The sequence below is a fragment of the Thermobia domestica genome, chromosome 5 (assembly GCF_964235325.1).
Source record: "Thermobia domestica chromosome 5, izTheDome1.hap1.1, whole genome shotgun sequence".
Classification (NCBI taxonomy): domain Eukaryota; kingdom Metazoa; phylum Arthropoda; class Insecta; order Zygentoma; family Lepismatidae; genus Thermobia; species Thermobia domestica.
In genome coordinates this window covers 54,516,426-54,535,798 of record NC_137458.1, presented here as the reverse complement: position 1 = coordinate 54,535,798, position 19,373 = coordinate 54,516,426, and the positions used below count along the sequence as shown (strand labels likewise).

The window sequence follows — 19,373 nt, the reverse complement described above, 5'->3', positions numbered from 1 at the left end:
ATCGTAGTATTATTCACAGCAAGAGATATATGAATTATTATGTGCATATAGAAATAGCGTACTTACCATTACTGTGGGAGAAGAGGTTAGATACACAATTGGATCTCTTACTGTTTAAATCTCTTTTTAAGGTATAAGTACGCCTTCAATAAAGCATCGTTTTCGAACAGGACGCTAACCAACCAACACACACACAAATACACAGACACAGTGCATCACACTCATACAGATATACATGTAGATAGAAATCAGCGCCTTTGACTAATGGTAAGCGTCAGTTGCTATAGAATTGAGTTATTAGTCTGAATGGTTTGTGATCAAACCGCAGAAGTGTACACGAGAAGGAAAACTTGTTTGGTATATGACACTGGATTGAATTCCACGGTGTATCTTCATTTTCAAAGAAACTAAGTAGACATACACTAAATAAATTTATTCTGAAATGCCTATTAGTAATTACCTAAATCTTAATTCTTAGCGCCTATTCTATTATGCTATTATTAGATGTTGGCAGATAATTATTTACGTTACTATTATTTATGTTATATAGTTATATACTTCATTTGATGTATATGGAGTGCCAACTGATGGAGCTCATTCACCTGGAACCCCTTTTCCTTTTATACCTCACTTCATGGAGTTTGAAGTACTTGTAACCGAGGAATTAGCAGATGATACCATAAGATATATTGACATAGGATCAAGAGGTTGCAGATTTCCAGAGGAAACTGAAGGGCTGTGGATCTTAGAATACTACAGTTATACAGCTTGTTTGTGGCAATGTAAAATAGAAAAAGCTATGGAACTGTGTAATTGCACTGATACAATAGTTGGAAATGACCAAGGTAAATAAATATATTATTTATGCGCAGTATGAGCTATTGAGTTCTTCGTACTTATATTAGTGAGTTTGACCCCTAGGTACAAACTCTTAATTTATATTAAAATGAATAGAAGTAACACAACTGATAAATTTTAACGAAAACAGAGTTATTGTTTCTGGGTCATTGTAAACAGTTAGAAGCAGCTACTTAAAATTTCCAATATTTTCACATACAGACTTTATTATTGATGAAACATCACACGAGAAATTCCTGCAGAGCCGGAAATTTAAAATGTAGTAAGAATTGGTTTGTTAATGTATATCTTCTGTAGCACCGTGTGTGTATGTCGAATCAAGTAATATGATTTTATCTTACCTATCGATGAATATCGCGTACATGTTTTGCAATGTCTCATTTATGTCGTGTCTGGTTGTCCAATATTTGTGTATTCTTTTGGTATAGCTGGACTGTTGTTCGTATTAAAGATTATTCTACAATTAGAGCGATCTTCTTTGAGTATAATGTATATTTCATAAAGGTTATAAGAGTGAAACGTTGATTTCATTATGGCATTTAAGTTCACTGGTTAATATACATGATCCATTTGTTTTGTTATGTTTCTATTTCTTCGAAAAAATATAATAAAGGTTATTAGTTGTAGGTGTCAACTTTTTGTTTACAGCAACCAAGAAGTTCTCATAAAGTTATTTCTAGGCGAGAATAGATACTTTCTTTCAGCATTTTGTTCCGCTCGGGGATAATTTATCTCTCATATTTTACTTTTCTTTATCTGTTTTCCTTTTAACTAGCCCACCCCAACTTTCACAGTGTCCTAGATTTTGCCCGGGGAGGCGGAGATTCACCTCCGACAAAAAAGTTTTACTTTCTTACTAGTGTGTTACATTTATTTATCAAGCTTAGGGTAAGGGGGAATTATAATCTCCTGTCATGCCCAAATGACGCCCCTGGGACATTTGCCTGCAGTTACTGTAAAGAAATGAAATTAATCATTGAATGACATTCATTTTTGTTAATAGTTTTTCGAACTCTGCAACCACATTACAGATTTTGGGAAGCAGAAAACCTTCTACCGTGATGGACAATTTCACAATGAGCATCTTCCCAGCGTGCAGTCTTTGAAGAAGAGAAAGAATGTAAATAAAGGCGTTTATGAAATTATGGGAACATTTTGTGACATTTATTTATTTATTCATGCCTAAAAAGGCATTTAAGAACATAACGAATGAAAGACTAGGATTTAAAGTTATAAACCTTGTAGCCTTGATCATGCTTTTTCCCGTCTGAAAGAAAAGAGTGTATTACTACACACGTTGCTTTAGACAAATGGAGGCGTAGAAGGATGCTTAACACGGATGGGGTCGGGAAGCGGGGAATGAGGAAGGTGCCTTAGTACGGTTTCAGTAGTTAAGCAACTGAAATCTGGTTTCGTAAAGCTAAAGGATTGTACCAAATTTCGCACATTTCTGTCAAAGTGTTTAAGACACGGTTAATTATGAATATAATATTGGGAATATATTAATTATAATCACAAACAAAAATCTTCAGAATTCCATAAATCATGTTCTTGCTCAAAAGAAACCAGAAACCAAATTTCCCCAAACTTTTCCGTCCATTACTTGCTGGTGATAATGGATTAAGTGCGTTGATAATTCCTGATTGAGAATTTAAAAGCATAGTTCAAGCAGTTTCCGGACAAGAAAATGACGTGAAGGAATTATAAGGGGAAAATTGGAAGTTGTCCAATTAGCCACATCGATAGAAATGTGACCCCGAGTTATTATAAAATTTGTTCGAGTGTTATGTGTTGGTACTCATATATAAATAGTTTTTGCAGATACACACGTGTTATTTCAGATATATATTTAACAATTTACTAAATGTTAAGTGCTAAATGTTATTTTTGTTCCTTTGGTGAGGGTAGGACACACACACACACACACACACACACACACACACACATATATATATATATATATATATATATATATATATATATATATATATATACATGTACTGTATATATGTGGTATATAAATATTTATGTCATTATATCTTAGTTGGAAAAAATAATCAAAACGCACCGGAATTTAATATGCTCTATTATGTAATATATAATAAAGGATATAAGCAACCATTTTTGGGTCATATATGGAAGTGAAGTTACCTGAAACATCTACTCATCTTTCCTGCACTAGAGGTAATATTCGTACAGAGTATGTCAAAATTGCAGTTCAAATTTATGGATGTATAAGCAAAAAGGAATGTAGATAATCATCCTAATGCATGTGGAATATTATTTAATAGGTATCACCTTCGTAATCTTTATGTATTTTTCATAGTCTATTATCTCTGTCCGGCGGTCTTAGTTCATTAGTACGTAGATCATTCTCTCTAATTTGTAGCATTAACAACATTAAACAAATAATCCTGTGTTTGTGTCTTGTGTAAGGCTTATCAAATGTTGTTTTTTTAATAATTCCTTAAACAAAGAGACGGTTCTATGCAATTTTTTCCACAATCTTAGAATGATATGTCAATGTCCGCATGCATGCAGATAGCCAAGGTGAGTCCGCAGATCGGGATCCCATTCGAGACAACAAATGAAAAAAATAAGGAATGATAAAAAAACGAAATGAGAAAAAGAAGGATCGCTTTAAATTTTATTTAAAAAATCAGGAAGCTTTTGGTTACTCTTTCTTATGAGGAGATTCGTATTACTTAAAATACATGGTGGCGAGGTGAGCGAGATATCCTGGAAGAATCAGGGAATTTGAAATTTCTAGAAAACTTACGGAATTCTCAAAATTTCTAGAAGAGTTACGGAATTATCAGAATGTCTGCTACAAGACAGGTGGATTTCAAGTGAGATTTGAAGGTCCTAAATTATAGTACCATCGTGTAACAACATGGAAATTTTTTATCATAAATTTTCGTAATCGCATGCTTGCACTATCACTTATTTTATTTCAAAAACAATTTTCTATTGCTCGTTTAACCTGTCATTGGAACAGACTGTAGTCGACGTAATAATAAAAGCAAGCAATTTATATGGAAAGAAAGTTCTGTTCACATTTGATTCAAAAGAGAAAGGAACGCAGATATTATAAAATATTTAGCAATACATTATTGAGTATGTACTTTTTATAATAGTGAATATGTATTTTTTATTAGTTGGGGTCATGATGAAAGAAAATTGTTATATTTCAATGAACAGAGGAAAGATGTAAATATTGTAAAATCTTTTTAAGCACGTTTTGTTTATTATTTTACTCGTGATTTCTCATAGTTCGTTATTAAAATACTTACCAACACATCCTAATTTTATTGCCCTTACAAACCAATATATGTTGATAGTAAGGTAGTTTAGATTGATCGAGCTCCTGGGCATTCAGACGTTCATGACACGTCCGCCTCTCATTTCGAAATCCTGGCTGAACGAACCAATATATGTTTTAGTAAGATAGTTTAGAATGATCGAGCCCCTTCCTGGATATCGTGTTAAAGTAAAGGGATTCATATATTAAACTATAATATTATATAATGTCATATAGAGATTCATGGAAGACTGTTCTCTTTTATGAATAAAATTCTAAATATCCAAATTTGAGAGGCATTGAAATTTTATCCATAAAAGAGAAACAGATGGATCAACAAACGTACAGAAATAGTGCATATTCTGGTTCTGTACAACCTTACACACATTTTACTAAGTAATTAAAAATGCAAAGAGTGTTACTATGCACCTTTCCATAATTTGTAGGTTTAATCATTGTATCTATTTCCAACATTTAGACGGAGTGGTTGTACGAACATGAAATGATAATTACTTGTAAGCCAGAGACTTAGACACACTAAAATGAGACCAAATAACGTTAATACTACTTTACAAATATGCCCGCTATTATGTAGTCCCTTTCCATAAACCCAACAAAAGTAATATCTACATACCTTCAATATTGTGTTACAGGAAGCATTCAATATTCTTCACCTTGGAAGAAAAGCTCAAATATTGAATGAATAGGTATTACAAAATGAGATTTCATTCAATTATGAATAACTAGTAAATACAGAAACGGACAAATAATTTCACAGCAAATGCATAGAAAAAGATAATAATATTCCACTCGACTTCGTTTGCATTTGCGAATATTATTACATATATGCGCTTCTGCGCGTCTTCCCCTCTCTTTGTTTAATGATAAACCTTGTTTTTACGAAACTCATTATGTGTTAATTCAACATGCATAAATAAACACATAGTTAGGAATTGTGATACACGGGGATAAGGGATAATAAGGGATCGTAAATAAATATCATGTTTCAAGTTTGAACATTTATATACAAATTAATTTCACAGGAAAATTCACACAAAATTATTTGATCTCTATAGAACATATTGTACACTTTCACAGTACAGAAAGGCAGGTGTAAAATTTTTAGAAGTCCCTTAAAATTGTAAGTTTGCAAGTAATTATAAAAACAAGCCTTAAGAACACACGTGACAGTCTGTTGCTTGAAATACTCAGTTCTTCTTTTGGTTGTTAATACAATGATAATTTTAGAACGAAACAGTACTTCGACAAATGCAGAAATCTTGATTACAGAGAACACACAACAACAACAACGAAAAGATCATGAAAAAATGAAAGATGGTTAAGTTTGTTCATTCTCTATCAATACAATTGGAGGAATGTTGTGCAGTTGTTTCGATAGCAATTCGTGCTGATAAGTCTAGTTTTGTCGACATAGAATACCTTTGAACCTGGTTCGCATCCGACTGGCTGATTTAAATTCATTTTTCAACTCTTCTGCTATTCTTTTCCTACAGTTTTTTATTATATGTTCTACGCGCCAGTGATTGACAATTTTCAAATTGAATGTAAGTAGAAAGTCGTATAGGCATGGAACTTTCCTATACTTAAAAATGTAATTTCTCCTTCGTACAAGTCATTTGTTGCATTCAATCCACAAGCTTTTCGTAAACCTGAAACATTCTGAAGATTTAGTGTTCAGAAAATCAGTATCAGTCATAATAATGGCTTCATCACTACTAGAATGCAGGTCATTATTCTGAAAATAGAGTAACCTCATTTTCATTCTGTACGGTTCCCATCCGCCGTCAAAGTCTAGAAAAATTGCCAAGTGTCCAACACACATGGATTAATAAAAGGTCTCAAGATATGTTCATCAATCAGCAACACCCCCAACCAACTACAGAGGGATCTCCGCGAGCTGATGTCCTTCTTGGTATTCAAAGCAGGAGTAGGCAATAACAGATAATTCAGCATTCAGCAACAAATCAGAAAAATACCATAGATATCAAAGAAACTTAAATCTAATAAATAACAACAGACACAATTCAACTTAACAAATATTTATTAACAAATAATTTACAAATCGGTATCTGATTGTTCAGATATCCAAAAAGCAACATTAAATTCGCCGTCGAAAAAAACTATGTCGTAGATTCAATTTTTCCAGTTCCAATTTAAATACGTTCAATATTAATTTAAGTTGATAATAAGTCAAATAGTCAATTCTCAAAAGTTATAAATATTATTCAAATATTAAGGTATTTATTATATTCAATATTCTATTAAGGAGAGAGGTTAAGATTCATAATGCCTCAGTATTATCAATATCATGCTATTCATAAAATACTTCGAAATAGTCTAAACTCTGGGGAGGATGAATTCTAAATACAAAATCAATAACAATACTTCTAATATATATTCAAAATTTCAGCAAGGGTAATCACTAATAAGGTATCTACGTTGAATACGATAACGCCGTATTTCACTCCGTAATCTTTCTAATTAAATCTCAATCTAATCAATATATTAATCCAAATCTAATTATACTATGAAAGCAATATTTCAGGAAACGAATTATATTAAGCAATAACAATACTCTCTCATATACGAAAAATGATATCGGCTCACAGCGAAAAATATTAAATGCTGAATTATCAATATCTTGGTAACTATAAACGTATGGGTGACGAATCGAACAATAACGAGCGACAATGGATGCGAATTAACAACCAATCAACACTAAACATACACAACGGACATGCCAAAGAAATAATAAATAGTTCAACACTCACCTCACACTTCCTTTGGTTTTATAATTACCTCCTTGTACATTGGACCTGGGACTGCATGTCGTCTTGCAAGTGAAAAGGAGGAATCGATAATAATTTGGCCGTTGCTGTACAATCAGAAAAAGAAATATTGAAGCTTTGACTTTTCTTAGTCAATTTGATGGAAAACTCAACTTTCCAGTCTTTAATTGTCATACGCACTTACGTCTCCCCACATTCCCATTTCACCATTCCAAAAATGAATCTATAGTATCTCATAGAATACTAGCATTAAGTGAATTGCATTCAACAAACAACTCTTTGGAATGCTTAAGCAGACTAAAGTGGGTTCTTCAGCCAGTTCATGCACAGGTTACCTACGTTCTCATTCCACTAAAAATAGAGAACTAAATAATAATATGCAGCAAGGGATTTCTTTCAACAAGGTAACTCGGCGGTTTGACCAGACTTAGTCTAATATACTTTCGTATAATATTTATTCACTCGTCCGAAATACGGCTCAAAACGAGGAATAAAATAATAATGAAATTAAATGAAAGAGTGGAAAAGAAAGAAACTCCACTCAAATGGAAAACACTGTTGGGCACAAGCAGCACTGAAACCACATTCACAAAGTATCACTCTACTTGTTCCTTTTTCTTTTACTTCACTTCTTTTTTGAAATTTGCACAAAACTAATTCACAGCAACGACTCACTATTCTCATTCCTGTAACTTTACACACAACGATGAAATCCAACAAGGACTCTAATAAGAATCAAAGGATGAATCAAACGTCCCATTAACTGAAGTCCGCTTATACCACATCGATCGCTAACAGAGTAGCCATTCTCCTTCCCTCGAAAAGCCAAACCAAGACATCTACACGCCTCGGACACTACATAGTTAGTTCGCCGTCACTACGAACGGGCGAACCCACCATAGTTCCTGGCGCCACAATCGCGTCATGAGATACACACGTAACGACCACGGCCTTGAGGCAGTATGATAGAATACCTCCCCTCTCTCTCATTAACTACAACTCCAGCTGATGAACAGCTCGCAATTTACAAACTCTTTCTTTTCATCATTTTTTTCTTAATCAAGACTGAATCAAGTAATCAAGACTGAAAAGATACATATATTTGTAAATTCTCTTTCTAGAGGAAAGTACGATTTACATTGATAAGATGTTTTAAATGCTTTCCTTCTTATTTTCCCTCTCTCCACAGCTCATCGTAACGAGATCGTTACAGGCTGGCAACCGATGGAAATGAAAATTCTTCTTCCAGGAATTTTTCGTCATGACAGAACAGCGAGGCTACGAAATATAGAAACATCATAAGTACAAACATAAATACATACATACAAATACTATATGAAACAATAAATTATATACAATATTATATATATACAATTACTCTAATAATTATTATTACAATATACAATAAATCCAATAATCCATACGTATATATTTTTTGTTCATCATGGTCATTATGAAATAACAGTGCATAAAACTTTATGATACACAAATATAATAACTAGAATAATAGGCTCATAATAACATAGATATTTACAAAATCCTATTCATGTCTGACAAACGGTCCAACTACCATTTTTAATTACGTCTGCTCCGATTGACCTTAATCTCAGAAACGTGCGAACGTCTATAAGAATCTTCAGTATCGTGTTCATCCGAAACTAAAACCGTATTCGGAGTGAGAAACCTTCTGATGACAAATGGTCCATACCATTTGTCACTCAGAGACTTAGCTATCTTGTCCTTAATCGACGACTTAACGTGCGCCTTCAAAAGTACCTTTTGCCCAACGTCTAGATTAACGGGATTTCTCCTCTGCAGCATTAACTTACGTCTGGATGCCCAGCTTTTCTCTATATTACTTATCGCCTTCTTCCACAGTTCTGCTGACGATTTACCTCCGAAATCGGTATCGTTGATGCACCATCGATTCTCGAGCGGTGTATTATACGGACGTCCATAAAAGACCTCGATTTGTGACATCTTCAATCCCGAATGTTCGCTGATGTTTAAGGTAAATTGTAGTTCTAGGATAAGGGATGACCATAGATGTTGTTTGGTGGAAATATAAGCTCTGAGAGAAGCTTTCATCGTCTTGATAAATCTTTCCGCTGCGTTGCCACCAGGATGGTACGGACTAAGTCTTATGTGTTTAATACCTAGGCCAAACAAGAACTTCTTAAAATAGTCAGAAACAAATATAGAGGCATTATCAGTAGACAGGGCCTCCGGAAAGCCTAACCTACTAAAAATTTCCATCATTTTGTTGGCCACCACATTAGAACTCAAACTTCGAAGACGTTCAAGCACTACAAATCTGCTTGCATTTTCCACCCCGATGAAAATATATTTATAACCGCTGGAATTAGGTAATGCTCCAACGATGTCATACATCCAGTGTGCGTTAATCCTTCGGCTAAAGTTAGAAGTTAAGTGTCCCATCTTCTTTTGGTTAGATTCTTTTACATTCCGACGTATATTGCATATACTGACAAAATTTTTAATGTATCCAACCCTTTTTGAAATTACATCAAAATACTTAAGTTTCATCGAGCTGATTAAATCAGAAATCTCAGGGGTTTCGTACTTCCAAGAAGCCTGACCCATGTTGTGATCTTTCACCTGTGCGTTAAAATGGCTAAACACCTGTGTGTTATTCTGAGCACCATTTAATGAACCCAAGCAATGGACAATAGGCTGGAACTTTTTATTACGTTGTATTAGTTTATGAAAGTTCTCAGACTGTTCAAAATCCACGTCTGACGCTTCTGATCCACTGCTACACAGATATGGTGAAACACTCTTATGATTCGCATCATCCACCTTATCACTCTTATCTGGATCACTATCACCACAAGGTCCTCCGAACCCATCATCTAATTTAGAAGATTCGGTGACTTCTTTCTTCTTTCCTTCCTTTCTTCTTCGTCGACCTTCACGTCTTTTCTTGCTGTAGTTCTCGGACTGTCCAGTTTTCGAAACGTTTCTTGTAGTTGAATCTAAATTGTGAGCAACATTCACATTATCCAAAGGTTGAGCACCATCTGATATAGAATTACCACCAGACACAGATTCTAAAGTTCTTCGAACATCATCTTGCGTTTCGGTATTCAAAACCCAATTTGATGATTCACTCTCAGCAAAAGTTCGATGACTATTGGACATTCCACTCGCACCAACTCCATTATCGGAACGCGAAGCTTCAAGATCACAAGATCTCCCAGTAGAATTCATAGGCGTCACTATTCCTGCAGTTGAAGATCCTTGGAAGGACATTTCACTTGCACCACTAAGTCTATTCGAAATTCCAGAAATCCAACAATTCGGATGTCCCATATTGGAATCCTCATGCACACCAACTTTCTTCCCTTTCGAAAGAGTACTTTTTTCAAAGTTCCATTCAGAATTAACTGAACCTAAACTTTCACTACCACAATGACGAGATCTGGATGTACCCTCTACACCATCTGTACTTCCAAATTCTCCTGCTGGAAATGTAGTACTTCTAAACGCCGGTCTGAAGTTTTGTACATTAGCACTCAATGGTCTCCTCCTGCATGTCATTCCACTAACACCAATTCGCTCTAACGAACTCCTTGATGTAGTACTAGGATTTCCTGAAGTTCTTGTGGTTAAATTTTCTAATGGTGAAAACTGGAATTCGGACACATCATTCACTTCACCTGATCCACTGGTCGATGATTGCAAGCGACAAGCATCTGCCATACCAGCCAAAGTATCTTCAATAGGACTCCCTAAGTCCACTTTGGAGTCGATCATAGCTCTAATTTGTCCCAATTGGATGTCATCCGGGACTCGAATCTCCAACAGTCTCGATTCAGTATCTGAGGAATCCAGATTACATTGGATTCCCTCATCATGTAATCCATAGTTGAAGATATCCTCGTAAATGAAAATCGAAACCATACTATCATTGGTTTCAATTTGATTCCTTTTCAGATGCTCCTTAGTATCATCCGAACTCGACTGGCCATCTCGAGATACTGATTTAAATCCCTTGGGATGAAATTCGGGTTGACGAACCGTCTTCTTAAAGTTCAAGAATATACGTCGTTTTCCATTGCGGAGCACTAAAACATTCTTCGAATAATCTATAACGGAACATGTAGTACGCAAAAACGGAGTTCCGAGTAAACATTTGCATGGTAATTGTTCAACAATCTTGAACCCTACTCTTTCGAAGTGACCCGAAAGATTCAAAGTCAAAATAATTTCTTGGTTCGTAGTAAAATGCAGACCCGAAGGAGCATTTACATGCTTTTCTTGCGTAATCACTATCTTCTTCTCCAAACCGCAGGCGCGAACCAAGTCCATCCGAACTATGTTGAAACTCGAACCGTCATCTATGCATATGTCCGTCCCTTGATTATGAACTTTCCCCACAATGAATGAAGCAACTGTATTGTTCATCTCAAAAGGAATTTGCGTTTGAGCTAGTCTCTCGTCTCGTCTAGGCTAAGATTTGTAAAAATGACCCTTGGAATTCCGAAAATTCCCTGAGTTTCCATTTATTCTACCCGATCTATTTTCATTAAGGGTGGATTTACTTTTATATTCTGACAAAGATTCATTTACCTTTAAATTATTTTGATATACACCTTTAGACTGATAACTGGATACGAAAGTATTAACCTTCCTTTTATTAGTACCCATCTCCTTATTATAATCAAATTGTTCTCGGAAATTCAACACATGTCTATCGGCTATATCTAATAACTCCAAACGAGTTGCTGGAATATAGTTATTAAGCATTCGAAACCTTTGATTGGGGTTTATACCACAAATTATAATATTTACTAATTCCGACTCTGGACCGGAAAAACCTAAGACATTCATTGCGATAATAACCGATCTTACATAATCGTTTATTTGTTCGGACAATTTTTGTCTTCTATAAATAAAATCCGAAACAAATGCATGACGACTAACGGGAGTAACAAAATTATTCAATAATTTCTCTCTTAAATTCTGCCAACCTATGTTGTTATTAATAGCAAATAATATTTCCCTCAATAAGGCCCCTGTACATTTGGCAACAATCACAGTTAATATCATACTAAGGGAATAACTTGTCTCTAAGAGAGTATCTTCGATCTTAAGTAACAATTCAAAAACAAAATTACTACCGTTCTCATCAGTCACAACTAAGTTCTTGAATCGTAATTCAAGAGATTCACTATTTCTTTTAAATGCATACTTAATCATCAGATTATGCTCGACATCATTCAGATCAGGTCTGTTACTACCACTAGAAGCACCAGGTTCTAAATTATGTGTCTCTTTAGGCTTACCAATAGGCTGAAAAACAGGAGAACTCACAGGAGCTTTAGGAGTCGAATTCCGAATTTGAGACACTCTTCGATAATAATTTCTAAGATTTAGATATCTATTTGAACCATTACATTGACTATTACCAATAGCATTCTCACTCGAAGAAATTCTATTTTCCAAACCCATTTGCATGGGTTGATTCATCGGAGCTTCAAAAGCAACCTGTCTCATATTCCTCTGTGGTCCTCGAGAACTAGATGCATTTGCTAACCTACTGAACCCATAACTTATTGAATTTGAGTTCTCATTCACTCTCCCAAAATTACTATTATTTCCTAAAGAAATCCGCCTAGCATATAGGCTTCCTTGCATAGTCGGAGTAAGAGACATACTTATATTTCCAAAATCCGAATGCGTATCCGTCTCACAATAACCCGTTCTGTCTCGTGTGACCAATTCCGAGTATCCTTCTGGTATATCTATGCTAATATATTAAGATCGATTATTCATAATTTTCAGTCAAAAATTCAACAAACAATAGGACAAAAACACAACAAATATTACAGGATATTATAAATAAACTTAATATTAAACTATCTACAGACACTACACAAACCAGGAGAACCAGAATGGATCAATCAAACAAACAACCTTTAACATTAATTCCTCAATTTAAAGTATATATACTTTCTGTTTTTTTTTTAATCGATGGCAGCCTTACAAAAATACCAAACAATTCGCAATTATTGACCAATATCAACCTACACGACAGTTCAAATTAATTGTAATTAGAAATCACTAATATTACAACATTTTTTTTCAAATCAATTATCAAATTCTGAACTAATTTCAATTTTTTTTCCCTCACTAAAAAAGAACGAATGGAACTAAGTATGTAGCAAATTTTGTAGCGTTCCCATCCGCCGTCAAAGTCTGGAAAAATTGCCAAATGTCTAACACACATGGATTAATAAAAGATCTCAAGATATGTTGATCAATCAGCAACACCCCCAACCAACTACAGAGGGATCTACGCGAGCTGATGTCCTTCTTGGTATTCAAAGCAGGAGTAGGCAATAACAGATAATTCAGCATTCAGCAACAAATCAGAAAAATACCATAGATATCAAAGAAACTTAAATCTAATAAATAACAACAGACACAATTCAACTTAACAAATATTTATTAACAAATAATTTACAAATCGGTATCTGATTGTTCAGATATCCAAAAAAACAACATTAAATTCGACGTCGAAAAATACTATGTCGTAGATTCAATTTCTCCAGTTCCAATTTAAATACGTTCAATATTAATTTAAGTTGATAATAAGTCAAATAGTCAATTCTCAAAAGTTATAAATATTATTCAAATATTAAGGTATTTATTATATTCAATATTCTATTAAGGAGAGAGGTTAAGATTCATAATGCCTCAGTATTATCAATATCATGCTATTCATAAAATACTTCGAAATAGTCTAAACTCTGGGGAGGATGAATTCTAAATGCAAAATCAATAACAATACTTCTAATATATATTCAAAGTTTCAGCAAGGGTAATCACTAATAAGGTATCTACGTTGAATACGATAACGCCGTATTTCACTCCGTAATCTTTCTAATTAAATCTCAATCTAATCAATATATTAATCCAAACCTAATTATACTATGAAAGCAATATTTCAGGAAACGAACTATATTAAGCAATAACAATACTCTCTCAAATACGAAAAATGATATCGGCTCACAGCGAAAAATATTAAATGCTGAATTATCAATATCATGGTAACTATAAACGTATGGGTGACGAATCGAACAATAACGAGCGACAATGGATGCGAATTAACAACCAATCAACACTAAACATACACAACGGACATGCCAAAGAAATAATAAATAGTTCAACACTCACCTCACACTTCCTTTGGTTTTATAATTACCTCCTTGTATCCTCGTCGCCAAAAGTGCCTTTACATCGCCGTGACGGGTATGTGACTTCGCAGTACTCCAAGGAAGGGATGGTTGCATAAGTAATTGTGAATAATTTTGAAGAGTTTTTATTTTGACTAGGGAATAAACGTATGTATAAGGAGTAAAGGAACAGATTTAAAGCATCAGTACACTGTCATCTCTGAAAAGATTCGTATTTTCAGTTTTTCAGTTTATTATCTTCTATGTTCAGTTAATAACTGCTAACAATTGCTACTAGCGCATGTCACTCTTCAGGAATTTACTACGACATGTTCGCAGGACACTTTTCTAAGTCCTAAATGTATGCGTCAATAATTTCTTTCGTCTCACTGTCCTTATTTCAGAATGGAAACTGATTACGCTGAACGTGAATATGTTTCGCTGTCGTAAAGCAAGGTCCGTAATAAATGTAAATAAGGTTCTTCTTATTAAAAAAAACACAGATGTATTTATTGTTTGTATAGCAAAATATAATACAGTAACTAAGCAACATGATAATCCTTAGATAGCAAGATTTTTCCAACAGGAGGGGGGAGCAAAAGGTCGATATAGAGTTTTTCGATTTATTGCGCTATATATATTAAGTTAAAATTCACAACATTTGTAATTGATAGCATATATCGTCTTACTTTTTAAAATCGCCACTGTAGCCTATTAGTCAGAACATTCATCTCCAGACATGATGTAGAGAGAAGAGAAAGAAAGAGATATGATCAGTAGCGTAACTAATATTCCTGCGCCAGGGATCGATTAATAATGGATTTACTCATACCCGCCGCCTGCCCCACGCATTTCAGCTGCTGCGTTATATATATGGTTCTATGTCAGAAGGGCAAGACGAAAGGGCGAGGACAGAAAGGTCGGAGTCAAAATAGGAACGATCGAAAGGACCCGCGACATAAGAGCTCAAGGCAAAACGGACCCGCATCAAACGGGCCTTGTTAAAAGGACCGTACGTCAAATGGACCGGTGTCCATACGGGCCCCGCTACAAAAGGGCCTCAGTCAAAAGAAACCTGCTCAAAAGATCTCCGAAACAAAAGTGCCCGAGTTAAAACGGCCCAGCGTCAAATAGGACCGGGTCAAAATAGCTCCGAGTTAAAAGAGCCCGGGTTAAAAGGGTCCTGGTAACTGCCTCCGCGACAAAACGCCCCGAGGAAAACTGGCCCCGGGTCATAAGCTCTCTGCACCAAAGGAGCCCTGTGCCAAAAGGGCCCGAGTCAATACAGCCACGCATCAAAGGAGCCGGGTCAAAAGGGCACGGGTCGAAACAACGCGTAACAAAAGAGCCCGAGTCAAAACGGACCCGAGTTTAAAGGGACTGGGTCAAAAGGTCTCCGCGCCAAAAGACGGGAGTCGAATCTACCCCGCATCAGAAGTGTCCGGTTCAAAAGTGCCCTGCGTCAAAAGAACCCGGGTCAAAAGGACCCGACTCAAAAGGTCCTGGGTCAAACGTGCCAGAGTAAAAACGCCCTCGCATTAAAAGAGCGTAGGTTAAGCTGTCTGCGAGTCGACAGGGCTCAGGTAAAAGAGCCTCGAGTAAAAACAGCCTGGGCCAAAAGATATCCGTGACAAAACGGCCCTGCAACCAACGGCCCCGAGTCAAAACGGCCCCGCGTCAAAGGGTCCCGCAACAAAAGGGCCCTAGTTCAAAAAAGGCCGGGTCAAAAGGACCCGCCTCAAAAGGGACCGATCTAAACAGCCCCGCTACAAAAGAGCCGGAGTGAAAAAGGTCCCGCGTCAAACAGGCCTGGGTCAAAACTCTCCGTGAAAAAAGGGCCAGAGTCAAAACGACCCCGCGTCAAAAGGTTCTTAGTCCAAAGGGCTCGAGAAAAAAGGGCCTTGTGTCAAAAGAGTACGGGTCAAAACGATCCCGCCTCAAAAGGGCCCAGGTCAAAACAGTCCGGCCAGAAAAAGGCCCGAGAAAAAATTATCCTGCGTCAAGAGATCCAGGAATAAAACGACCCATCGTCAAAAAGGTCTGCGTCAAACGGGTCCAAGAAAAGGCAGCCCCACGTCAAGAGAGCCCAGGTCATAATGTCTCAGTGTCAAAAGGGCCAGGGTAAATGACCACCGCGACAAAAGGCCCCAAGTTAAAACAGCCCCGGGTCATGAGATCTCAGTGACAAAAGGGAACTTAGCCAAAAGGGCCCGAGTCAATACGGGCCCTGGTCGAAAGGGCCCGGGACAAATTGGCCCTGGGTCAGAAAAGGCCGGGTCATAGGAGCGGCCTCTAAAGGGCACAAGTGAAAAGGACCCTGGAACAAAAGGGCCGAATAAAAGGGTCGGTTTCTAAAGGGCAAGGGTCAAAAGAGCGAAGCAACGAAAAGGCCTGAGTCAAAATGGCCCAGTGTCAAAATTAGGCCCTGTGTCAAAAGAGCCTGGGTCGAAAGGAACCCTCCTCAAAAGGACCCGAATCAAAACGGCCCAGTGTGAAAAAGGTCTGGGTATAAGGGTATCCGCGACAAAAGGGAACGACTCAAAACGACCCCGCGTCCAAAGGGCTCGAGTTAAAAGGGGCCTGCGTAAAAAGAGCCCCGGTCAAAAGTATCCCGCCTCAAAAGGGCCCGGGTCCAATCGGAACAGCGTGAAAAAGTTCAGGTCAAAATCGTCCTGCGACAAAGAGACCGGAGTAAAAAAGAACCTTGTGTTAAGAGAGCTCGAGTCAAAAAGGCTCTATGCCAAACGGACTGTGCCAAAAGGGACCCCGCTACAAAAATGCCCGAGTCGAATAGGCCCGGGTCTAAAGCTCTTTGGGACAAACGTTCCCGGATCAAAACGGCCCCGCGTCAAAAGAGCTCGTGTCAAAAGTGTCCTGCGACAAAAAGGCCCGAGTCAAAATGGACCTGCGTCAAGCAGGCCCAAGTAAAAAGGGCTCCGCGTGAAAAGAGCCCAGGTCAATAGGTCTCGGATAAAAGAACCCCCCGACAAAAGGCCCGGGTTCAAAATATCTCTGCAACAAAAGGGCCCGAGTCAAAATGACCTGTGTGAAAGGGTCTCCGCGACAGAAAGGCCCGAGTCAAAATGGCCCCACGTCTAAAGGGCCCAGGTTAAATGGTCTTGAGTTAAAAGGGCCCTGCGTCAAAAGAGCCCGGCTCAACAGGATCCCGCTAGAAAAAACCTGAGTCAAAAGGTTACTACGTCAAACGGACCCGGGATGAAACGGCCCCGCATTAAAAGAGCGCAAGTCAAAAAGTCTGCAGGTCAAAAGGGCCTAGCGACAAAAGGCCCCGAGTAGAAACGGCCCCGCGTGAAAAGGAGCCGAGTCAAAAGACCCCGCGACAAATGGTCCCTACTTCGAAAGAGGCCGGATCAAAAGGATGCAACTCAAAAGGGCACGGTTCAAACCAGCCCCGCTAGAAAACAGCCCGCGTCAAAAGGTCTCCGCGACAAAAGTACCCGAGTCGAAACGATCCCGCGTGAAAAGGGCCCGGGTCAAAACAGCCCAGTGTGAAATGTAAAGGTCAAAAGTCTCCGAGAAAAAAGAGTCCAAGTCAAATGACCACGCGTCAAAATGGCCCGGGTCGAAAAGGCTTGAGTTAAAAGTTTCCGGGATAAAACGATCAAGCGTGAAAAAGACCTGGGTAAAAATGGTCCCGCGACAAAACGAACCGAGTCAAAAGGGCCCTACGTCAAACGAGCCCGAGTATAAACAGCCCCGCGTCAAGAGAGCCTAGAAAAAAAAGAAACATTCGCAATAATGCTACCTCGCCGGTTTTGAATGCTTAAGACACCGGCTGAGAGTTACGCGGCTGAGCGAATGTAAAAAAAAGAGTACAGGTCAAAAGGTCTCCTGGTCAAAAGGCCCCGCGAGAAAAGTCTCCCAGTCAAAAGATCTCCGCAACAAAAGGGCCAGAGTCACAACGGCCCCTCTACAAATGGATACGAGTCAAAACAGCCCGCGCCAAAAGGGCTTGGTGAAAGGGCCCCGCGACAAACGGGCCCTACATTAAAAGAGCCCGGGTCAAAAGGACCCACCTCTAAAAGACGAGGGTGAAAATAGCCCCGCTACTAAAAGGCCAGAGTCAAAACGGCCCCCACGTCAAAAGTGCCCGGGTCAAAAGGAATCGAGTTAAAAGATTCCTGCGTCAAAGCAGACTGGGTCGAAATAACCCTGCCTCAAAAGGGCCCGAGTCTTACGGCCCAGCATGAAAAAGGTCTGGGCGTAAGTGCTCCGCGACAAAAATGCACGAGTCAAAATGGCCCCGCGTCAAAATTGCCCGGGTCAGAAGGAATCGAGTTAAAAGAGTCCTGCGTCAAAGCAGACTGGGTCGAAAGAACTCTACCTCAAAAGGGCCCGAGTCTTATGGCCCAGCATGGAAAAGGTCTGGGCGTAAGGGCTCCGCGACAAAAATGCACGAGTCAAAATGGCCCCGCGTCAAAGTTACCCGGTAAATACGGTTTCCCGTGCAAAAAGCCTGAGATCAAAGTAAGAGTGAAAATCAGGTATGCACGAGGGGATAATATCCCCTTCGTAAGTTGAAGTGATTGTGCAAAAGAAAGAGAAACATCTGTAGTTATTATTAACAAATAGAAAATTTGAATGGTGATATTAATTTTGTTAATTGTTCTGCAACAATCTCTATCGCTTCTCCATCAAAGTTCGCTTGCTCTTCCGACTTTCTGAATCAAACCTTATCTATTATTGACTTTCCCCTTAGGTCTAAAATTCCATTTCCATCCCTGGATCAAAGTATAGAATGAAAAATATTCTGTGGAAAAGATTAGTTTAATGTTGCTCTGAGAAGACATATGTGGATCTCTATACAGGGCATTGGGACAGAACAATAATATAGAGTTTTTCGATTTATTGCCCTATATATATTAAAAGTCATAGTTTATCATTGATAGCGTATATCCTCCTACTTTTTAAAATTGCCACAGTAGCCTATTAGTCAGAACATACATCTCCAGATGTAATGTAAAGAGAAGAGAAGGAAGGAGATATGCCCAGTGGTCTAACTAGTTTTACTGTGCCCTGGATCGATTCATTCCATTGGTGATCGATTTGCTCATACCCTCCTGCCCCACGCATTTCAGCTGCTGCGTTATATATATATATATATATATATATATATATATATATATATATATATATATATATAAGGTTTGTCCGGAAAGTAATAGGACTGAGTCGATTTAA

The 19,373-nt window shown here is 37.7% G+C and overlaps 1 protein-coding gene across 1 annotated transcript in view; it reads left to right on the top strand.

The window, feature by feature from the left end:
* Window positions 1–555: 555 nt before the first annotated feature.
* LOC145685081 (uncharacterized) overlaps window positions 556–19,373 on the top strand; it is a 204,710-nt gene continuing 185,892 nt past the window's right edge. The window contains exon 1 of the mRNA XM_081757426.1: window positions 556–845. Within this exon, the coding sequence (XP_081613552.1) occupies window positions 635–845 (211 nt within the window). The 5' untranslated portion in view covers window positions 556–634. The remainder of the gene's footprint in view (window positions 846–19,373) is intronic.